Below are 25,648 nucleotides of genomic sequence, written 5' to 3' on the forward strand. Positions count from 1 at the left end.
CTACACCGGCCCTAAACCCCACCTCTTCCTCCGTTACATTGATGACTATATCGGCGCCACCTCATGCTCCCACGAGGAGCTCGAACAGTTCATCCATTTCACTAACACCTTCCACCCCAACCTTAAGTTCACCTGGACCATCTCTGATACCTCTCCCCTTCCTGGACCTCTTTGTCTCCATATCGGACAACCACCTAGAAACCAATATTCATTTCAAGCCCACCGACTCCCACAGCTACCTAGAATACTCCTCCTCCCACCCACCTTCCTGCAAAAATGCTATCCCCTATTCCGAACTCCTTCGCCTCCGCCGCATCTGCTCCCAGGATGAGGCATTCCACTCCCGTACATCTCAGTTGTCCTCGTTTTTCAAGGACCGTAACTTCCCCCTCTCAGTGGTCGAGAAAGCCCTCAACCATGTCTCCCACATCTCCCGCAACTCATCCCTCACACCCCGTCCACGCAATAAGAACCAAAAAAGAATCCCCCTTGCCTTCACGTACCACCCCACCAACCTCCGGATCCAACGCATCATCCTCCGACACTTCCGCCATCTGCAATCCGACCCCACCACCAAAGACATCTTTCCCTCCCCACCCTTATCTGCTTTCCGGAGGGACCACTCTCTCCGTGACTCCCTTGTCCGCTCCACACTCCCCTCCAGCCCCACCACACCCGGCACTTTTCCCTGCAACCGCAGGAAGTGCTACACCTGTCCCCATACCTCCTCCCTCACCCCTATCCCAGGCCCCAAGAAGACTTTCCACATCAAGCAGATGTTCACCTGCACATCTGCCAATGTGGTATACTGCATCCGCTGTAGCCGGTGTGGCTTCCTCTACATCGGGGAAACCAAGCGGAGGCTCGGGGACCGCTTTGCAGAACACCTACGCTCGGTTCGCAATAAACAACTGCGCCTCCCAGTCGCGAACCATTTCAACTCCCCCTCCCATTCCTCAGACGACACGTCCATCCTGGGCCTCCTGCAGTGCCACAACGATGCCACCCGAAGGTTGCAGGAACAGCAACTCATATTCCGCTTGGGAACCCTGCAGCCCAATCGTATCAATGTGGATTTCACAAGCTTCAAAATCTCCCCTCCCCCTACCACATCCCAAAACCAGTCCAGCTCGTCCCCGCCTCCCTAACCTGTTGTTCCTCCCACCTATCGCCTCCTCCCACCTCAAACCGCACCTCCATCTCCTACCGACCAACCTCATCCCGCCCCCTTGACCTGTCCGTCCTCCCTGGACTGACGTATCCCCTCCCTAACTCCCCACCAACACTCACCTTTACTGGCTCCATCCCAGCCTCTTCGACGTGTTTGTTTCCTCTCCACCTATCTTCTCCTCTATCCATCTTCCATCCGCCTCCCACTCTCTTCCTATTTATTTCAGAACCCCCCTCCCCTCCCCCTTTTCTGAAGGCCCGAAACGTCAGCATTTCTGCTCCTATGATGCTGCTTGGCCTGCTGTGTTCGTCCAGCCCTGCACCTTGTTGTCTCTATATATTCGATACTCATGTTTCAGGTTAAAGTTGTCCAAATTAATTTTAATTAAAATTCAAATTCTTTGAGTTTTACTTGCATCTCTGTTCAATCACATTTTTATGTTCATTAAACGACAATTCTTATACATTCATCATTTGATGTACTCTTGGACAAAAAAAACCCAAAGCCAACCAAAAGGGGTTTGGATCAGCCATACAAGTTAAAAATAAGTGCACATTAATATCGTGTCAGACAGCATAAATGGGCACTCCTTCAAAAATTAGAGGCACAACCAAAGAAATCCATGTACAAAATCTTGAGCAAACACCAAGTTATAATCATTATACTTTTGTTGGAGAGCTATATCTTACCTGTTCTGTCATATGACTGATGACAGGTGTGAGCAATTTCTGCACCAAGCTGCAGATAATGACCTGCTTTATCATCTGGGGACCCATCTGCTCCTAAAGCAAACATTCCTCCAGCAAAACAGGTTAGGTGGCCCATTTTCCTCTCCAGATGACCATTCTTCCATTCCCCAATAAAAGTCAAGCCAGTGTTTGACTTCCTGATCAAATGCTTTTCAATAGCCTGCCAAAAATTTAAACACTAAAATTAAAAGATTAACAATGCACTGTTACAAATTTCAGGCTGTCTTGGATATTCTCGCAGATTCAATGTCAGTCATTCTGAAAAAATGGTCTGAATGTCTTAACTTCAGGAATATATCAACATTGCTCAAAATACAACGTAACATAAATAGCTTCTATTGTCGAGTCTCAAAGTTATCACTAAAACTGGCTATTGTGCCAATTGACTTAGAAACAATCAGCAGTTAGATGAGTCGTTTCAGTTGAAACAGCAAATGAATAAAATACCACAGCTGTAACAAAATCTCTCACACCAATTCACATCTGTTCATCCTTACTATTAAGAAAAACAGCAGCTCGGTTATGTTCCAATTAGTGAGCCAAATATAATAACTTTTAGTCCATCTTAGCACTGAGTAAAACCAGTGCATATTTAGGTCATGGCTATCTTTGTTCTCAAAGTCATCTCCCTGAAAATTATTGGAAAACTTCTAACTAGATTCTCCCAAATGACTTCTCAACGTGTGAGACTCAGTTATCTTACTTCCCGACATGTGGTCAGTTTTGACTTGATTCCCAATCATATTTTTATGGGTGGTGGCCGAAGAGCTGCTTTTCAAAATTGCTTCTATTTCCCATCCATCTGAAACCAGCTTCAAATAAGAATATTTCAGTGTTATTGTTTGCTGACAGCACCCGAATTGATGTCTCACTCATCATGGGCAACAGTTTTAATGTATGGCTCATCAACGCATCAATTCCCTCTATCCCAGTTTCAAGTTCGAAAGGTTTCTAAATTGGCAAACTTCACTTGAAATTAAAATTTAAACTAATATTATTGGAGTCCGCTAAGTGAAGATACACTGTGGCACCAATTGTGTCCAGTTCTTTTTGAACCAACATTTTAAGTTTGCAATTACAGATGATAACAGCTTCTAAGTCCATAACTCAAGGAGTATGCTAAATATTAATCACAATATCCTCGTAATTTTGAGACATGCTATCTCAAAATAGGTTGATACAGATTTAATTAACCCTAACCATCACAGGATACTCTGCAATATAGCTACTCAACAGAACATTGGTGAAACTGGCCTTTCACTTATACTGCAACCTGTAAATTAGTCTGTCATAGTAATTGTCTTAATACAAGTGCATACTTTTGCTGTAAAAATTATAACTTTGGACTTTACACAAAGTTACAAACTCATGTTCAGCATTTTAAGACAGTGTTTTACTTTACCTGCATGGCATCATCGTACATTTTCCTTGCTTCTGTATCAGTCTTATCAGATACCAGCCAAGCTTTCAGCAAGTATTCATAAAAACTGTCTCCTAGCCCACCCACAGAAGTATGATCTGCATTGAAATGAAATACCAAAATTTACATCCAAAACTAGTTTTTTTTTAATCTAGCTTTACAATGTCTGTGGTAGTTACTTCAGTTGAGTGCGTAAAGTTATTCATATTGCAATTAAGCTCCAAATTTGATTAACTTTTTGAAACAAAAATATAAGAGTTCAAAGGGCAGGCAAACTGCCAAGACATACAGAAAAAAAATCCTAATGTGTTTGCCAATGTCAACTGCACATAATCAGATGAGATGAGCTGTTAATACAACTGAAAACAATCTTTTAAAGCTAGATTTAAGAAGTGTCATGACTGATCATGAAATAGAAAGAATTAATTAAAATTAATTGTGGAAAGAAAAAGTTTATGAATATGTGTACAAGTGCAATGACAACCAGAAACAACTTCTTAAAACTGGAAATAAATGTCAATTTGTTTTTGCAAATTGCATTACTGGCATCATAAAAATAACTAGAAGCGTGAAGACAGATTCATTGAGCTAGAATTAAGAATGAACACAAAAGCAATTTCAAATCTATGATTGCACTTTATGATGCATTATTAGCAATTTAGTGTGATTTTTCTAACAAAAAGTGCTGACACATGGTGGCTCGGTGGTTAGCACTGTTGCCTCACAGCGCCAAGGACTCAAGCCATGGGAAATGCATGGTTTCAGGGATAGAACAGGGTTGGGGGTGGGGTCTGGATGGGATGCTATTCTCAAGGTCATTGTGGACTCAATAGCCAAATGGCCTGCTCCCACACTGTAGGGATTCCATGATTCGATGCAGGTCAGAGTATTTGTAAAGAAGAGGACAGTATACGTGTAGGTTTTAAGAAAATTTGCTGTATTTGAATATCCTGATCCTCTATATATAGTTACAATTCCTCTGTTCTAATCATTCAGACAATGGGCAAAGGATTACTAGTTCACCTAAGGAATTATTTTAAGTTAACAATCTATTCTTTTCAGAATTGCAAACTTGCCTTGCTTAATGTTAATGCTCCCACTATGCTAACCTTCAAATGGCTTTTGGCTGCATTTGATTTAGTATTTAGCAATCTATAAAAACTGATTACTGACATGGATGAAAGACACCTTTGAAATCTTAACCATGCAATGATTGCTAACTATTAAGATGGCTACGGTCAAAGTAAGAGAGAGAACTTCGGGCAATAATTGCAGCCATAGCTGGCCTTGGCACCTGTGGCTAGGAAATTAACAGGGACCCCTGGTTTGATAAAGACAAAGATCCTTGCTGAAAAATCATATTTCAGCTGGAAGGGCATTAATGTGAAACGGTCTACCAAATTTATAAATGATAAATATGAATTGTGATTATTTAAAACAGATACTGTACAGCTACCCTGGAACTACAGTTTCATGAGTGAGTTTATCCAAGAAATGAATTAAGTTATTAATATTTTCCATTAAGCAGCAAGCAACACATCATTTGAAATGCAGCTTCATTTTATTAAGTCTTTGAACTCTCTGCATTAATGCCATTATATTATTTCCAAATACAAATTATTTTACTGATTGGCATTAGGACTTCAGCTGTAATTTTCCACACAGTATATTAATTTGAAAAGTCAAGAACTTAACTAGTTCAAATGTTAATATTTACAAATAAATGCTTCAATAATTTCGGAAAGCCAATTGTTTCTGTGAAAGGATACAAATGGGCAACAATTCTCATTGCTCCTCACTCACTGTTGCTCATTCATATTAATGCGCAGATGAATTAAACAAATCTCAAAGATAATGGATTAAATAATGGTAAGCATATGTATATGATGTAATAAAATGGCACCAAATTTCCTACTTTCAAAACTGTTTTCATTTATATTTTACAGAGTCAGTCAATATACTGTTAGTTTTTCATTTCTATTCCTTCAGTTTGCACAAAAATAGATCAAACACTTGAGGAGATATCTTAAAACTATCCACACATTTACACGACATATACAGAATGCATCACAAAATATTTTAAATAATAAATAATAATTAGCCACAGAACTAAACCAACTATAAAAGGGTGAATCTTAAAATAAATACATCAATTCAACTTTATTTTCTTTTAATCTAAACCAAGTAGTTGTGAACATGGGCTCTTGTAGAAAATGTGGTATGGATCATGAACGGAAATGTGAACAAATTAAAATATGCTAACATGAGACAAGGGTAAAATTAATTCTAACATAAGAACAATAAAGATATTTCCTTCTTGAATTTTCATTTTAATCCTTCATGAAAAATACTATAAAACACATTTTAGTCATTATTCAGTGGGAATCTTTGCTGGCACAAAAAATGTTCTAAAAACTTGAAACCATATCATTAACTCAACCACATATTAGTAAAAGGCAAGTGAGGCCTTTAAATAGTCTAACCTTGAGGCTCAGACGATGGGCACAGACAACTTGACACATGAACAGAATTTCGTGTCCACAGTTGTTTATAATAACTTCTTTCACTAAAATGTATGTCTTACTGTCAACATTACGAACAGAAAACTTAAGTAATTTGATGTAGAATTACACAGAAACTGCCATTTAGCTCAGCTGGTCCATGCCCGCTTCACGAGCCTATTTTACCTAACTCTATCAGCATCTCTGATACTTCTTTAACATCGCCTTAAATGGACTATCTAGCTTATTTTAATCTTCTTGTAATACCAGCATGAATTAATTGCACTCATTTAATAATTGTAAATTTGGATGAAAACATTTGTTGTGTTTATGTATGGAAACCACTTAAAACCCAAATTCTTGATAAACATTCTCAATCCTTGATAAAGCTTTTTCAACTTTATTCTAAAATTCAATGCAAGAATGAACTTCTTAAAAGGTTTTTGTGTAACATTATAATACAATAAGTTTAGGATACGCTTGCAAAAATGCCTTTCATTTATACAATTTATTGAAAATGTGCCTAGGCTATAATATAAAGAATACAAACTGTGCAAACAGACAATGGTTGAGGACATTACTTTCTGATTACCATACTATATGATGCTCCTTCATTTAACTTAACATAAGAAAATGTAGAAATATCTAGCATATTAGGCAGAATCCAAGAACAGAAGTACAGAGAGCATTTTTCAGTTGAATGATCTTTCTGTTGATGGGGTGAACAGCCCAAAACGAAAACCACTTCTACATAGCTGCTACTGGTTATGTTGAGTTTTATTATTTCCTGTTTTTAAATGCAGAATTCCAGTTCTATAGCTGATTGTCAAATTAAAATAGGTTGGTTCCACACGTCGAAGCTTCAGGTTGTTATGCAGACGCCACAAGGTATCATAAAAGCCTTCACTCATTGTGTTTTTAGACAAGTTAACCATCAAAGAGGTAACTGTCTCGGGTCTGCATACTAATCCTTTAATCCTGTATGGTTTAATCATTTGTATTTATATATTCCACAGAAAGACAAACCTTAAGACAAAACACAAACTACAATGGTTCTGGAATTAAGTTAGGGCAGTGTCACTGAGATAGGGCGGCACAGTGGAAAGCACTGCTGCCTTACAGCGCCAGAGAACTGGGTTCAATTCCACCCTCAAACGACTGTCTGTGTGGAGTTTGCACATTCCCCAGTGTCTGCATGGATTTCCTCCCACAGTCCAAAGATATGCAGGTTAGCATGCTAAATTATCCATAGTGTCCAGGGATGTGTAGAATGGGTTGATTAGCCATTGGAAATACAGGTTACAGGTATGGGATGGGTCTAGGTGGGATGCTCTTTGGAGGGTGGTATGGTCTCAATGGGCCGAATGGCCTGCTTTCACACTGTTGACATATGATTCTATGAGGTACCCGACAAAATGAAAATCAAGAAAATGCAGGAAGCCAAGAGGGTTCCCTGCTCAATAATCACAGCCTCTTTAATGGCTTTGACCTATGCAGACTTGGTGCTGTTTGCTACAGTTTATATGTACATATGTGCGCAATGTTCTCGAATGACAAGTCAGTAAAATAGAACTTTTAGGAATATGTCTGATAGTTCTCCCATCATTTAAGCACCTTTGATAGGATAATGAAAAAAGCTTAATGGATTTGCTAAATCTAAGGAAGGCTCATACTAGAAGCATTCAGAGGATGCTCGTTGGGTCCAAGCAAAAATTAAAATAGGCTTTAGAAACTTACATAATATAGGTCCAAAGGAACTTTCTGTGTAGAATAGATTCAGAAAGTAAAAGAAAAGAAAAGACAAAGAAAACGTATTTTTAGGAAACATCTTAGCAACCAGATGTATTCTCAAAGCACAGTACAGGAACAGTCCTGTTTAATATTGCAGCTGCAATAGACACAGTCACCAATCTGAGCCACCACAGCAAATAATTGACTCAATTTCCTTAGAATTAAAAGGCAGTAATACCTATTCTAAAAGTGATAACAATGGCTTCCAACGGGATAGTACATTGATTTAGTTAAAACATTTGTGCCTTTAATTCTTTATTTGTCTACCAAATGTGAAATTTACCTAATTTAACTACATACTACTGAAATGTTAGTGACAAAAAAAAAAAGCGACTGCAGTGAATCTGCATGCTTGGTTTGGGTAGATTAAATTGCATTTTTCATGCTGCACACTCAGCATGAAAGGTGTCCAGAGTATAGTGTATACTACACAAAATTGAGCACGGAGGTGCCAGAGTCTGATTTTCTGTCAACTAAAAGAACCGGCAGGAAAAAAAATGCAGCAGCTTCAGGACAGGTACAGGATGTTCGCTGCTTAATTATCCTCATGAAACACGTACCAAGACAATTGATAATGCATAAATGCAAGATAATCAATCCCATAATTACAGTTTCGTTGGCTGTGGTTGGAACATATTTTTGAGAAATCAGCTGTCCTCTTCCTAAGTCCACAAAAACAAATGTCCTGGGCTGTTTTTTTTTTGAAAAGAGAGCGTCCAGCATTTCTGAAGGAAATTATGAATGGGAAATAAATACTGGCCTTGCCAGTGATGCTCACACACCAAGAACAAAGAAAATAAAATCAACACCTTTAAGGGATGCCAGTTAGACCACTTCATGCCTTGTCCAACCAAGCAGAACATATACAATGCAATCTCCAGTAACTTGAAAAATTTGAGTGTTGAAAAAGAACCAATGCTTTGACTAACAAATATAAAATGGCATTGGTTGCTTAATTATTTGAATATTATTTTGAATGTATAAGATAGGTAACACCTTGCTTTAGAACTCAAAAACTGACTATTCTAAAGCAAATCTTTGAAATTCCTAACATTCCTGGAGTTGAAACTGGTACTAAAAATGGACAGACACTATGAAACTCAAACAAGTTAGATTAAACAAATAAATTTCAATATGTTGAAGTTTTAATATAGAACTACATACAGATATTTTTATAAAAATGGCAGATAGTGATTGTTTTGTCAAAGGTAAGGCTATTGAATGTTAAGATCAGTCTGACTTGGAGACAATAAGGACTGTAGATGCTGGAAGCTAGAGTCTATAGGCGAGAGGCTGGAAAGTGGACGGGGTGGGGAGGGAAATATCTTTTTGGAGGTGGGGTCTGATTGTAGGTGGCAGAAATGTCAGAGGATGATGCGTTGGACTCAGAGGTTGGTGGGTGGTACATGAGGACTAAGGGGTCTCTATCCTTATTGTTGTTTGGGGGAGTCGGGGGGGGGGGGGGGGGGGGGGGGGGGGGTACTTGAGGGCAGAAGTGCAGAAAATGAAGGAGATACAGTTGAGGGCATCCTTAATTACTGAGGAGGGGAAATTACGGTCCCGAAAGGTAGGAGGATATCTGGGATGTCCTGGAGTAGAATGCCTCGTTTTGGGAGCATATGGGGTAGATGCGGAGGAATTGGGAGTATGGGACAGCATTCTTACAGGAGGGTGGGTGAGAGGAGGTGTAGTCAAGGTAGTTGTGAGAGTTGGTCGGTTTGAAATGGATGTCAGTGGTGAGCTGTTTTCTGGAGATGGAGACGGAGAGGTGTAGAAGGGGAGGGAGGTGTTAGAAATAGTTCAGGTGAATTTGAGGGTGGGGTGCAAGGTGTTGGCGGAGTTGTTGAACTGCTCCAGTCCTCGCCGGACACTGTCTTGTGGAAATGATCCCTGTCTGGCACAGGCAGAAATGTTATTTGCTCCTTAACAGCCCAAGCCTAAACGTTATGCAGGTCCTGCTGCTTGCAGGCAGGGACTGAAACATAATCCTAGCTCTTTCTGAGATGCATTGACTTCCAAGATCATATTCTTTCTTGGGTCATGGTACTGTAGGATACAAGTTTCTGTTGACAACATTTGTTTGATTCAAACATGACAGCCCTCTTGCCTAATAGAGGAAGTCTTTTATGAGTTCTCTTAATGATACTTTAGCAGAAACATTGAACAGATATACTCTCGGAAATTTGAAAAAAATTGCTCCATTAACATTAACAAAACAAAGGAGCTGGCCATTGACTTCAGGAAGCGGGACGGAGGGCATGTCCGTCTGTATCAATGGTGCTGAGGTGGAGATGGTCAAGAACATCAATATCCTGGGAGTGACGATTACCATCAATCCATTCTGGTCCACTCATGTCAATGCAATGGTCAAGAAAGCACAACAATGTCCCCACTTCCTCAAGGGGCAAAAGGAAATTCGGCATGTCCACAATGACTCTTACCCGTTTTATAGATGTACCTTACAAGGCATTCTATCTGGATGTATCACAGCATGGTTTGGCAACTCTCTTCCCAAGACTACAAGAAACCATAGAGAACACAGCCCAGTCCATCAGGCAAACTAGCCTTCCATACATTGACTCAGTCTTTACTGCCCGCTGTCTCGGGAAAGCAACCAACATAAATCAAAGACCCATCCCACCCCAGTCATGCTCTGTTCCATCAGGCAGAAAGTATAAATGTTTGCATATACGTATGAACAAACTAAAGAACAGCTTTTTCCCCACTGCTTTTAGACATCTGATGAACCTCTTAAATTCTAAATATAATATTGATCTCACTCTCTGTGCACCTTCTCTGCAGGTGCAACATTGTATTCTTCATGCTGTTCAATTACCTGACATACTTTGTATGGTATGATCTGCCTGTACTGCACTCAAAACAAAGTTTTACACTGTACCTAGGTACACGTGACAAAAGTAAATTAAATCAAAGCAAATGCATTCGCCGAGCCGGTGTGTTTGGTTACTGATGTTTTGTCACCCTGCTCCGTAACATCGTCACTACGCCTCCGGTGAAGCGTCAGTGTTCTGTCCCGTTTGTTATTTATATGCCTCGGTTTGCTGGGGTGATTGGCATTATATCCGGTTCTGTTTTTCAGTAGTTTGTATATCGGGTCCAGTTCAATGTGTTTGTTGATGGAGTTCCGGTTGGAATGCCAGGACTCCAGGAATACCCTGGCATGTCTCTGTTTGGCTCATGTTATTATGGATACGTTGTCCCAGTCAAATTCGTGTCCTTCTCTGTCTATGTATATTGAGACCAGTGAGAATTGATTGTCTTTCTTGGTGGCTAGTTGATGCTCATGTATCTTTATTGTCAGTTTTCTTCCAGTTTGGTCTATGTAATATTTTTCACAGTCCTTACATGGTATTTTGTACATTGTTAGTTTTATTGGTGGTGGGTATGGGATCCTTTACATTCATCAGTAGCTGGTTGTTGTTTTGTGGGCTACCCTGATACCTAAGGGTCTGAGTAGTCTTGTAGTCATCTCTGATATGTCTCTGATGTACGGTAGGGTGACTAGTGTGGCCGGTTGTGTTGTGGTCTGTTGCGGGAAGTAACGGCAGATTGCGCTTTTTGGGTATCCATTCCTTTTACAAACTCCGTATAAGTTCTCCCGTTCTACTTTGCGCAATTCTGGAATGCTGCGGTATGCCTGTTTGAATAATGTCCTGATGCAGCTCCATTTGTGGCTGTTGGGGCGGTTGCTGGAGTAATTAAGTATCTGGTCCGTACGTGTGGTCTTTCTATATATGCTAGTCTGGAGTTCCCCGGTGTTCTTACATTCTACCATTAAGTCCAGGAAACGTAGTCGGTTATTGTTCTCTTTTTCTCACCCCAGCAAACCAAGGCATATAAATAACAAGCGGGACAGAACACCAATGCTTCACCGGAGGCAGACTGATGATGCTACCTAGCAGGGTGATGAAATGTCTGCAACCAAAGACAGCAGCTCGGCAAGCAAGCCTACACCTCATCCACAAACTGAGCTACAAATCTTCTCAAAAACTTCATCCAAGACATCTCTACAGATGCTTTCTATTTTGGGGAAAAAAGCATGTATGTTAAACCTTCCACGTTGCCTGGATTGAGATATCTTCCATAGCTTGTAAAGATAGAGCAAAATAACTTGATCTGACCTACATTCACCTGACATTTCTTGCTATTGAAGAAAAGGTCCTCCATAATGAACTGCCATCATCAGGAAATCAAGTGAACTGACTAATATCGATGTTTGACATCCAGCTTGAAGAACTGAGTTTATGAATTTGTGATTAATTTCTCTACCATTTGAATTTTAGGCACTTTTTTTTTAAAAAAAGAGAAAGCTCTGACAACGTAGGCCCAAACAACCCTAATTGTGCCATCTTCATTTTGCACACAGGTAACAGAACTGCATCAATTTGTATGTTGATGTACATGATGAATAATACTATGACTTTCCATATCATCCAGTTCACTTCTAAAGCTTCCTTTACATATGAACATTGCACTTTCTGGAAAGATCTAATGATGGAATTGCATCTTCTTTGAGGTTCAATACAACATCCTCTTTGAACTTTCCTGTGGCATGAAATCCATTTCAGTAAAATTGTTGCAGGTTCTGGGCTGACTGGATGCAAATATTTTTGATCTTTTCTGTTGCAAGTAGTAAGTTCATCATGTCATGAATGGTCACATTATTATGATCTACATACGTTGGTAATCCTGCTACTGCTGGTCCATTCATGTCCACCAGGTAAAATATCTACAGTTTCCATACAGAATTGGCATAGCTGTATTTTAACATCAGTATACCAATGCAAGGGATGGGTGTTCAATGACACAATTTTGCTATAGTAGGTTGTACCAAGACTTCCAATGATCCAAGTACACAGCCTTTGGGACTCTGACTGGTAGGGTGATTACACTAACCCTCATGTCAACTTTTGAGTGTGTTGTGTCAACACAGATGCAGACTCTGTCTTTATTGTGACACATAGCTTCTCTCTGGTGAAGTGGAAGAAAATCTTCGTCTGGACAACCAGCAATCTCAGTGACAGCGGTTGTAGGAATCTAAATGAATTCCATACACTATCTGATTCACCTTCATTCCCATCTGACTCTAACCTGTCTCCATATCAATTAACATAGAAACACAGCAGTTAAGAGTAGACTGCTCGTACCTTCGAGCCTACTCAGTCACACAATATGATCATGTACCCTGCTCACTAATCTCCGGATGAAGAAATTTCTTCTCATCTCAGTCCTCAATGACTTACCCTATATCCTTAGGCTGAGACACCGGTTCTGTACTCCCCAGCCATTGAGAACATTCTTCCTGGCAGAACTTAATAAGTTTCTGAGATCCCTCCTCATTCTTCTAAACTCCAATAAATATAGGCCTAACCAATTTAGTCTGTCTTCACACATCTGTTCTGCCCTCCCAGGAATCAGTCTGCTAAACCTTTGTTGCACATCATCAATAGAGAGGATATCCTTTTGTGGATAAGGAGACCAAAACTACAACAATACTCTAGGCGTGGCCTCATCAAGGCTCTGTGCAACTGCAGCAAGACATCCTTCTCCTGCATGCAAATCCTCACGCTTTGAAAGCCAACATATCATTTGCCACCTTCACGGTCTGTTGCACCTGCATGGTTACTTTCAGTGACTGGTATACAGGGATGCTTAGATCTTGTTGTGGTTAAATGGATCATGCACTAGAAAAATCAGGTTTTCATTTAATTCTTCGGCTGCAGGAGAATTTCTAACCCAAAAATAGACACAGCTCCTCCTTCATACCATGGTAAAATTCAACTGACTGCTTGACATCTACTAACAAATTGAGTAACTGATTCTTGTGGCTGTTCTGTAAGATATCAACTCTAGATGGTGAATTTTAAAGTTTACTTTTTCAAGAAGCTGGTCCAGCATTTCTCCTAGCTTAGAAAAATCTCTCTTGTTCTCCTGAGACAGGTCTGAAGTGTTTCCAAAGCTATATCTCTATTTTCACCATTTACGCATTTGGTTCTACAACAGCTAAACCTAAAGGCATAGCTTCACCCTTTGAAAAACAGCTTAAATTTGGATAGGATGTCTGCGATCTAATTCATGCATGAGGGTACATGGTAGTTCATGATATGTGCACGGATTAGGACATGCATGGTGGTTTATGAACAGAAATGTGCTCTTTGGCACCAGTAGTTCACACTTTAAACTTGGTACATAAGTCCCATTTTTGGGAAGATTTTCAAAGCTTAAAAGGTCAACTTATATATACCATGATCTACGGCATCTTATATTTAATAGGAGCATATGTAAAACAAACCTGGCCAGTTACAACACAGTTCTTAAGAATCAGACCCACAAAGGATACTGCACAGATCAGGAGTCAGAGTAAAAGCAATAGTTAGCATAAAAATGTACAAAGTTACCATTTTTATGTTCAGGCTAGATATTATTATCATTATTATTATTTCATTTAGTAGTTGTAGAGAAAGCTTTGCTTTAGAATGGAATCATTATCTGATTTACGGGTTTACCTACAGTGGATGAACCGCAGCAGTTCAAGTTGGCAAGTAACTACCATCTCAAGGGTAATTAAGGTTAGGTAATAGATGTGGACTTTACCAGTGACAACTCATCCCATGTATTGAATATGAACAGAGAATTGGAAAAGTATTGTATTAGCCATCACCAACACTCAAAGGAGCAATTACCAAAATAACTAAACACACAAAGTGAACAATGCGCGACATCACAGGAAGGCCATGAATTGATTGGCTGATGAGTATTGCAGGTTTGTTTCTTTCTATCTAGAGCTGGGGTGGGTTTGATATACTAAATTACCTTCTGGCGACAAAATAGCTTGAAGATTATCAAATAGGTCAATGATGGTACTTAGACAACTGGGCAATCCAACTTTATGGAGGATCAGAGGCAGTTGACTTGTTAATAAAATGGCAAGTATATTAAAGCAGCATATTTTGATTATGTCTGTTAGTGAGTTAATACAGATATGGTGGAACACCTCAGACCCAAGCTGTGTATTCCGGTATCACATAAAAACCTCAGCATGCATCTGTGCATGAAACAATCACCGGTGTACAAAGTGTCACCAGCCGGAACAGTCTAAGCATCAGGACTGGGCTTTCTAGAGCCATTCAAAATCTATTCCATTTATCCCGGTGACAGTGCCACACAATATAATGTGACAGTGGGACATCATCTCTGCATGGACTATGCAGTAGTCATTCCTACTGTCATAGACAGATGAATCTGCAACAGGCAGATTAGTAAGGACAAGACTAGCAGCCACTTCATTTAAGACTCTAGCAGCTTGGTCAGTAACAGTTCTACTGAGCAACTCTTGGTGGATGGGCCACCCAGTGTTCATTGTATACCCTCACCACTTTCTCCAAGTGGTGTTATGATGTAACAGTATTGATTCAACAGGGAGTAGGTAGAAGTGAGAGAGCGAGCAAGAGAGGGGGTGAGGGGGGGGGGGAGACAAAGAGTCCGTTCATGTAGTTTGTCCAGATTCATTTTTTTTTTTTTTTTTTTTAAAAAAGACTTTTTAACAGTTTGACACAGCCGAGGGGCTTGCTAGGTAATTTCAGAAGGCAGTTCGGACTCAAACACAATGCTGTGTGTCTCAAGTCACATGTAGTCCAGACCAAGTATGGAAGGCAGATAGCAAGGTGATAGGTATACAGCAACAGAACAGAAAAGCTCAAATTATTGCAAGTGTACATCCCAGTGAGGAAATTAGATTCTAGAAAGGTAATAAACCAACCAGGGAAGCCAAGGGTAGCATCAAATTAAAATAAAAAAAATACAACACATGGCAAAGACTCGTGGCAAATCAAAGGACTGGAGAAGTTTTAAAAGTTGAAAGATTACCAAAAATAATCAATGGGAGAAAATAAAACATTCTCTTTTATTCAATTCTGTGACCTGGATGTCTCTGGCTGGCCAGCATTTACTGTCCATCCCTATAAGGGAAAACTGACAAGTTACATAAAAATAGGGCTTCATTTTAAATTAAGGGCTTCTTTAAATATATAAAAAAAGAAGAGGCTGCAGTGAACAAAGATCCCTTGGAGAAAGCGGCTGAACAAATGATGTGTAATAATGGGGAACTATGGAACAGCATAGGAGTTGATTCAATATGTTGAATCAGTCTTCATGATAGAGGGCACAAACAGCATTCCAAAAATACTAAATAATCAAGAGGTTAAAGGGGGCAGAGGAGAGGAAATACGCCAAATAACTATCACTAGAGAAAAAGTACTAGGGCAATAAATGGGGCTAAAGGACCTGACAGGTTACATTCTAAAATTTTTACAGGTAGTATCTGCAGAGATAGTGGATACACTGATAACCATCTTCCAAGTATCCTTCAGTTCAGGAATTGTCTCTCGGTTGGAAAATTGCCAGTGACAACTCATCCCATGTATTGAATATGAACAGAGAATTGGAAAAGTATTGTATTAGCCATCTTCAACACTCAAAGGAGCAATTACCAAAATAACTAAACACACAAAGTGAACAATGCGCGACATCACAGGAAGGCCATGAATTGATTGGCTGATGAGTATTGCAGGTTTGTTTCCTTCTATCTAGAGCTGGGGTGGGTTTGATATACTAAATTACCTTCTGGTGACAAAATAGCTTGAAGATTAATAGCCTTATTCAAAAAGGGAGGGAAACAGAAAAAGCTAACTATAGCTTAACATCTGTTAGAGTTATAGAGTCAGACAGCATGGAAACAGACCCTTCGGTCCAACTAACCCATGCCAACCAAGTTTCCCAAACTGAACAAGTCCCACTTACCTGCATTTGGCCCGTATCCCTCAAACCTTTCCTATTTACATACTTGTCCAAATAGCTTTTAAATGTTGCAACTGTACCTGCATCTACCATTTCCTCTGGCAATTAACTCCACACATGAATCACCCTGTGTGAGAAAGTTGCCCCTCACGTTCCTTTTAAATCTTTCTCCTCTCACCTTAAAAATATACCCCCTTGTTTTGAACTCCCCCATGCTAGGGAAAAGACCTTTGCCTATTCCTCTTATCTATGCCCCTCATGATTTTATAAACCTCTAAGGTCATCCCTCAACCTCCAATGAAAAAAAAAGGCCCAGCCTCTCCTTATAACTCAAACACTCCAGTTTCAGCAACATCCTGGTAAATCTTTTCTAAACCCTTTCCAATTTAATAATGTCTTTCCTGTGGCAGGGCAACTAGAATTGCACACAGTACAATTAGAGGATACAAAAGCAGAGTATTTAAAAATTCATAACATAATCAAGCAGAGTCAACATGGCTTTATGAAAGGTAAATCATGCCTGACAAAAAAAATGCAATATATTTGAATTTCCAAAAGGCATTTGATAGGAACACACAAAACAATTTAACAAAAGCCCATTGTGTTGAAGGTGGTATAATAACATGGCTAAAAGACTGACTAACTAGCAGAAGACAAACAGTTGGGATAATGAAGCCATTTTCAGGATGGCATGTATAACGAGTGGAGTGTCACAGGGATCACAGATATCTACAAAAATATATTAACTTAGATGAGGAAAATGTACGATCACCAAGTTTGCGGATGACACAAATATATGTAGGAAGGCACGTGAGGATGACAAAGCCTGTCTACATCCCTCTGTAGAGTTTAAGTGTGCGGGTAAAACCAAGCAAATGGAATGTATTATGGGAAAATGACAGATTATGCACTTTGGCAGGAAGAATCGAGGAGCTGAATATTATTTAAATGGAAAAAGACTGCAAAAATTGAGTCAGACCACATTGGAAAAGGAAAGATCTTCAACAGCACTAAGTTTAGGTTCAGTTTTTTTGAAGGACCATCTGCTGCGGTACCATTTTTATTTAAACAGGTGAAGTCAAAAATGACGTGGACCAAAGTTTTGTTAGCCATCAAGCTGATGAAGGAGGGCTCAAGTGGTTAAACATTAAACCCCAAAGAACACTTATTTTTTGGAAAATTAGTGTTCAATAAGTAGAAATGGCAACTTTCATTTCAAACGACCAGAAGATGTAATTTGAAAATTCTCTGGTTTCAGCACAGATACTGATTAGTACTGACTCTGGGAATGGAGTAAAAACTGTAACTCTGCTTTCACTATGAATGAATTGGGGCTTATGGAGCTTAGAGCAAAGCCTTTCAAAATTAGCCATGCAGTGTACCTCGAAACAAGCTTAATGCAACAACTGGATTAAAAATAACTAAATGCATCCTATTTCAAAAGATCATGCGCTAAGTTTAGACTCTCAATCATGAATAATTATTACTCTTCATTTATTAGATAATACTCACGTTGACCCCAACGCCCTGTCCTTGGATTAAGGTAGTTGGGGTACAGGCCATTAGGTCTGTCCATTTTCTGTAACAACTTCCGAATATGCAACACCTGCAATTAGTTCGAAATTTAATTTTAACAATTGTGTCGCTATTAACACGTTAATTTATTAGTGTTATCTTGCTATGACATTGTTAAAATTGTTGAAATAATCATCTTTCTCGATGTCCTCCATTTCATGTGTATTTAGAATAAGAACACAGATTAACCAAATTCAAGCCTTCATCAATATTATTGTTAAAACTACCACAACACAAACATAGGCATGCTTGCAACATGCAATTTTAAATATCATACACTCCTGGGACTTGAACTCCCTGAACATCTGATTGGGAAGCTGTGATTACTAGAACACTAAATCCTTTAAGTACTACCTTTGCCTTGAGGTAAGATCGTAAATTGTAAGATTACCCACCAGCAATACCGTCACCTTGCATTCATATACACGGTATATGATTACTGAGAGTAAACAGACAACAGGCCATGGTTGAGAAATAAGGAATTTCATCAAACACTACATTGGAATGTATGCCTCAGGTGAACTACATGGCCTCCATCAAGGCCAATGATATAGCTCAGGTTTAATTGTTTAGAAACACATCCAAAACCAAGATTTTTGCTAATCCCAAAATCACTGATGAAGTGTGCAAAGGCTCTACATATTAGTTCAATTCTACTTAAGTGTAGCTTTAGAGGTTATAATAAATATGAATAATTTACAATTTTGCAATGAGTATTTTGGTATTCAGAAGATCAACCATTTATACAATTTGAAGCTAAACTTTCACTAATTGATGGCTTTTTGTTTTAGTTCTTCATAAGTGTAGCTATTGGCATCAAACCTACCCAAGCAAACTTCCAAGAACTTCCAAACTATGAGAGGGTTAAGGGTTTCTGGAGTTACGGGTTATAAGTGTTGAGATGTGGGCAGTATGGGAAAGACAATATTTATTGCCAATCCATATTTGCTCTTGGGGCACTAACATTCAATAAAAAACTCTCACTTATTAGGTTTGACAGATTCTATTGCGAACAGCACTAGAAAATATCTTGAATATTTTAATGACAATCCAGTTACCTTTGCAGTCATTTTCTGATGTCAATCAACAAAATTAATGGATTTACTGAATTCAGTATTGTAACATGACCTTTTGGAAATTGAAATCAAACTTGGGATTGTGAATCCTAGAGCACAGGATTACTAGATGATGATTCATCAGTCTTCCCTTTTTCTAATAACTTAAGGGTACCCCTATAGTTGAGATCATTCACGAATATAATATACTAGCCAAGATGAACTCCCTAAAACAATTCTTCAGATGGCCAAGTAACTGATAACTCCCAAAACAAAACAATAACTTTAAACATGGAAAGTCAAGGTTCAGTAGTTTCTCATATTTTACAAAGAAAGCATTATGAACAGGGTAGCGCACACTTACTTTTTTGTAGTAGATGGGATCCCCTGTCAGATAGCTCAGATGCACAAATTCCAAATGCAGTGTCCCAAATTCAGACAAAATGCTACTCCCAGCAGATGCCCAGCCCCAGTTCCGTCCAACACCACTGGTAAATCAAGAACCCAGCAAGAAAAAAAAACATACAATCACAAACAGAAGAGCAAAAGCCAGTTATCAGATGGTTGAGCACAGTGAAGATGGCAAGCAATTGGATTCTAATAACTACCTAAAGATGGATACCATAAATTTCTACTTCAGGTAGTCACCAAAAAAAATCAAAATAAACAACTGAACTCTCAAATTAAGTGTTTAACCAATAGTTGCATCATCTCTATGTCATCTCAAATACATATGATTGCCTTCTTGAACAACATTTTTTTTCCCATGTCAAAGTTGCCATTTGATACTCTAATAAAATATCAATGGCACTCTGGCATTTTATCATGCAAACACAACTATATTTTTGTATGATCATACTTGCAGCATTTCTCCTTCCAAACTTTAAAAACTGCTATACCTCTTTTCAGCTAATATTTAGAATGTTACTAAAATAACAACTCAAATCAGTCTAGTTTATGCACCAATGTGAATATCAGCCATCCTCAGTTAAGTGTGCTGAATAGGCCATAACAACAACATGAATTCAAAATTTCCTGTTGTTAGAAAAAATGACTACTTTTGTTGGTCAATGCTCCCTGGTATTTTCATTTGTTGTTGTTAACTTTATTACCATCCAGTTGTCACTTAGGATCCCACATGTAACGTCAGCTAATCTCAGACCAATTCCATTGATAGCAGCCCTGCTGCAAATCTGAACAATTGTACGTCCTAGATTCTAGCCCTGGGCCTAGCCTAACAAGCCTACAGCTAAATATGGAATGTGGTTGAGCCCAATCAACCAATATAGACAATACCGTCCAAATAAATCACCGAGTCTAGCCTTGAACCCAGCTTTTGTTTTGGTGTATCTTGCTTCCAATCAGAATAGACTGCAACCTTTCCAGAATGCTTAGAGACAAGGAGTTTTTGGATTTTGAAATTTTCTGGAACATAATGTTAGGATGCCTAAACACATTTGTCAATTTGTACGACAGAACTTAATGTTAAGACATAAAATGAGCATGGTCAAATCCATTCATTTGAAAATACATAATAATATATACAGGGATATGCAACCATCCAGAATGAAACTGAACATTATCAACAGTTAATCTCTCCTCTCCTTTGTAAACATTCCTTCATGTTTACGTATCACAGTAATATATATTTGAAGTCATTTAAAAGTTCTCACGTCCTGACTTAATTTGTTGTTAGCGTTTTGGATACAGTGACCCTTCCTCAGAACGGGAACATTAACCTTGATTTCTTTCCATAGATGCTGCCAGACCTGCTGAACTTTTCCAGCAACTGTTCTTGTTTCTGATTTCCAGCATCTGCAGTTCTTTTGGTTTTCATTCTGACTTAATTTGTGCCCCGTATACCAGTGTTCCCCAAACTATTTTTCAATGTGACCCTATTTAACATGCACTCACACACAAAATTAAACAGCCTCTCCCCCTGCTGGTCCTCTCCCACACACACAATTATCAACCCCTCTACATCCCTCCCAGACAGACCAATAATGAATCACTTACCACACATTAGATCAGTCCCCCTCCTTTTCCAATGATCCCTACACAAAATAAGCAGTCCCTAGCGCACACAAATAATCAGCCCTTCTCCACTCTCTCGCACACAGTAATTGGACCTCTCCCTCACGTTTGGTCAAGCTGCCATTAAGTGCAATTCAATCTCTAGGCAAGAAGTCTGTACAGGAGGCAGACAATAGCAGAAATAGCAAAGCTTGAAGCCACTGCTCACTTCCCCAGGGCAGCCACATGGCTTCTTGGTTTTCTCCACACTCTTGATACAGTCACTAACTGGGTTACACTCGTCAGAGATTTACTGCAGTGCTGCAAATGATGAGTCAGAATATTGTGGGGTCACGTTAAAAAAAGTTCCGGATAACTGGCGTTTCTGGATTTCACAATTCCAGGCTGAAGAGGTTACAATGGATAAACTATAGTTACTGAAGCAAACTATAAACTAAAGATGGGATCTATGCAAACGTTCAGATGGAAAACTGATCAATTTGATTGGAGGTTAATATTTGAGATTTTATGGAGATGACAGATTACCTATGCAGGAACAATTTTCCCATTCTGTAAATGGTCTGCAAATGCTTCAACAATTGTATGAATATTACCTGGTTTCATAAATTCTGATGAAAACAAGTGCTCGACAATAATAAGAAAATGCCGACATGGCATAAAGTCAGGCATCCCAACACTATTAACTTTTGGATCCATTGTCCCCATTTTAAGAAATGACATTAAACTTCATTTAGGACTCATTCCCTAAAAACTATATTACTGCAAAGCTGGAAATGAGTGTAAAATAAAACTGTTCAAGAATGAAGACAACTCGATTGGCAGATAAATCTATTTTCACTCTGCGCACAGTCTGCTCTAAAAGCATATCACAAAAGCACACAAAAACTTCACAACTAATTCAAACATTTCCAAATTAAGGTATAGCAATTTGACAGTCCCTTCTACACTATCAGTTGAGAGGGGCGATCTGTGATGCAAACAACGGTAGCTATTTATATTAATGTTATTGATATAGCATGAGGGCAAAAGTACAAAAAAATTCAGCCTCTAGGTCTACAATTGAACACCCTTATGATGACATTTGTTAACATTTGAAAGGCATTAAGTGATGCAATGGTTTTTAATAGCAACACTTAACTGACTAAATTTAGTAAACTGCTGCTAAATCCAAGTGGAATTAGGATTGAGCAAAAACCAGATTTGAATGATACGGCACTTTTTAAAAAAAGAATAAATTCTTCCACAGGATGTACGCATTGCTGACAAGGCCAATGTTTTGCTCATCCCTAATTGCCCTTGAGAAGATGTCGATGAACTGCTTTTTTAAAATATAGTTGTAAAGGAATTCCAGGATTTTGACTTATGACAATGATGGAATGGTAATATCATTCCAAGTCAAGATAATATGTGGCTTGGAGGGGAACTTCATGTCCACAATCATGAAATTAGAATGATGCTCATACATATAAACTACTACTCTTAAGATGATCAATGAAGGTTGGAAAGATCTTTCCCAACAGGAGAGGATTTCATGACCAGTTGCACTGAAATTTTGGAGGAAAAGAAAAAGTAAATTTTAGCAACAATTTCTGTCTCAGCTATCTCAAGAACACTTCAAAATGTATTCAAATGCAGTGACCTCAGTAAATAAGCATGCCAGGCACTTTTTGCACAATAAGATTCCATAAGATCTGTGCTTTTATTCTAAAGGTATGTAATGGCTGAAAGAGCAATGTCATTCAGGAAACCAATAGAAGCACCTTCTAAGAATTCAAGCCATACTTTGACTTTAACCAGAAATGACAGACAAGGCTTCCATTTTTCATCTCAATTACAAACAATAATTTCAACAATGTAGCACTATGACATTTTAGATTATTAGCTCAAAGCCCAAATCCAAAATGAAGTGCATCACCAACTGAACAGTGCTGACATAGTTTGCACTGAAAAATCAATTTAAAAACATTAATAAACACTCAATGGTGATTATGTATTTTTTTGTCCAGTATTAGAACTCTCAAACTGAAGTTTACTAATTTTGTCGATTTTATCCATAATTAATCTGAATAAAAAACTTTTTTATTCCTGAAAGTAAACTCATGTAAAACACCATGCTGAAAGTCCAAAACCTTACGCGACATCAATAAAAACTAAGTCCACAAACAGCTAGCTACACTAACAATTAGCAAGGAAATGTATTTTCTTGGCTAATACCTGAAAAAAAGTATTTCTGGCTAAAAACAGCAGCTTATATGGGAAAACATCTCTAAAATGGGTTAGAAAAGAAATAAAAACAAAGACCAAGAGTGACAGCAGAAAACTGTTAACATGACCACTCTCAGAATCATGCAATGCAATTTAGTGTCGCACATCAATACTGGGCATATCTGTTCCCCAAACATGTAACCACAGATTTTACCTTCTCCTCATAAACAGGATTCCCCAATAAACAGGAAATGTGGAGGAACTCCAAATGAAGAGTGCCAAACTCTGCAAGAATGCTCGCTCGTTGCGAGGCCCACACATAATTACGGCCTATCCCACTGGAAAGAGAGAGTCAGGTTCAGTTACAAATGGCACCTCCTCTCCCACCACCATTTTCCTTAAACATAATATGCAGCAAGGCAGCAGACAAGATCATAAAGACTAAAAACAGTCAAAGATGCTTCACTGATTGCAAATGAAGCTACATTTTGTAATCAATTACTCAATTATCAATTATTCTGAAAAACTTCTGAGCATAATACCCAAAAGCCAGGAAACTGCAACAAAATACTTCACTTCATGTTACAGTCCATAAAGTATAGGTAGGCTGTCACTGCTCTACGAGACCATGACAACACAAGGGGTGACTGTACTTAAACTGGAAACTCACATTAACACAAAGAGGAGACAAGGTGCTGGGTGGCACTATAATACTGTGCATCAATTTTAATATTCTTTAGAGTGCAAGCTTTAAAGATTACACACTCTGAGCCTACGCACTAAAAGGCTCTTCTGTCGTCATTAAGATATTTTTCATGTGTATAAAATTAATCTTTTCCTGAATAAAGTCTGTTTGATTATGTTTTAAGGACTTAAGCCTGGCAATTCGTCTCAATAGAAAGCTTTCTAAATTCACAGAAATAGAGGTTTACTACATAAACAAAAGCCTTTTGCCACATTCAATGTGCTGTCTTTTGAAAACAAATCCCTCTTCCTGATAGCCCCCAGAGTTCTGGATTTTTCTCAGCTTCGAGCAGTTAATCAAGTACCATTTAAAAACAATGCAATTGCCTCTGCCTCAACTGGTCCGTACATCAAGGCATTCCATAGTTTCACAACTCTGAACTGAACTATTTACTCATTCTCTTACCCTCAGTATTAAAAGAACTAGCCCTCATCATTAAGACCCCAACTAGAAGAAATTATCTTACCCTAATCTGCCCAGCAAGGCCCTTCATAATTTTATAAGACTCTGCTAAAATGCTGTTAGTGCTGTCAAATCGTGGAATCACACTAAATAAATAAACAACAAACAAATATTCTCAGTGTGCTAAACATTACACTGACAGCTATAGACAATTTTTAAATTGTCAGTCAGGTTCATACATAGCTCACTTGTGTCTATTCATTTGCAGGAAAAAGGAATATGTCCATTCCATTTTCATTGAATTAAACAAAAAACATGAGAGACAATAGTTCCATGATGCATTTGTCATGGCAACACTGCAACCAGAGTCTGTTTTCTAACCAATCAGCATCGTTTTCTCATGCAGTATAAATTGTCCTTCCATATGAAGAAATACATTCTTCCACCTGTTGTGTTAAGTGCAAGACAAAAAGCTTCTACAGCATGTCTTATTTTTCCTGAGAGTTGTTACATACTAACAATTCAAACCTCTATGATGAAATTTTTCACAAGTCTCTCTTGAATAATCCCCGAGGCGTCCCTTGTGTTTACACATTCTTCTATTTTTTCCAAGCCTGTACACTCAAATAGTAATATCATCAAGCAACAAGACTTCCATTCTAAGCAAATTGGTCCTTTACACTTGATCAAAACAAAGGTCAATTTACAACAAATACTACACTTGATATACTCAATTAGATCAATTATTAAATGCAGAGTGGACATCAAAAGCTACGTGGAGGACAGTAATTTGTAAATGATAAAAGGTTTTTAAAACATCATTTACACTTATTCTGTGTAGGACCAATTCACAAAAACCAGCAATGAAAAGTGGTTGTGATCAAGTTTTTAAATTCAAGGCCAGCAATTAACTAAAATAATTTGCACCTGTTTTTAGACAATTATCTTAGCTACCTTCTAAATATTGCTTAAAAAAAAGAAAGCTTTTCAGAATATTCACAAGTGTGGTAAAAACATAGAAGTATATTAAAAGACCTAACATTCAAGAATTTAATAATAAAAATGCAAGATGGCCTTTTCACCATAACTCAGTGGCCATAACTATAAAATTCTACACATTTGGTAGAGGAATCTCTATTTAAGTCGCTTGTTACTTTGTCCCTTCACCACATGCTTCTACAAG

General features: G+C 38.5%; 1 protein-coding gene across 2 annotated transcripts in view; it reads right to left on the reverse strand.

The window, feature by feature from the left end:
• man1a2 (mannosidase, alpha, class 1A, member 2) overlaps positions 1 to 25,648 on the reverse strand; it is a 122,826-nt gene that overhangs the window by 22,705 nt on the left and 74,473 nt on the right. For both annotated transcript variants that reach the window (XM_048603235.1, XM_048603234.1), the window contains 4 exons: positions 19,444 to 19,567; positions 17,962 to 18,055; positions 3,323 to 3,438; positions 1,861 to 2,080 (listed from right to left, as the gene is read on the reverse strand). In XM_048603235.1, the coding sequence (XP_048459192.1) occupies positions 1,861 to 2,080; positions 3,323 to 3,438; positions 17,962 to 18,055; positions 19,444 to 19,567 (554 nt within the window). The remainder of the gene's footprint in view (positions 1 to 1,860; positions 2,081 to 3,322; positions 3,439 to 17,961; positions 18,056 to 19,443; positions 19,568 to 25,648) is intronic.

The sequence above is a fragment of the Rhincodon typus genome, chromosome 11 (assembly GCF_021869965.1).
Source record: "Rhincodon typus isolate 14 chromosome 11, sRhiTyp1.1, whole genome shotgun sequence".
Lineage (NCBI taxonomy): Eukaryota > Metazoa > Chordata > Chondrichthyes > Orectolobiformes > Rhincodontidae > Rhincodon > Rhincodon typus.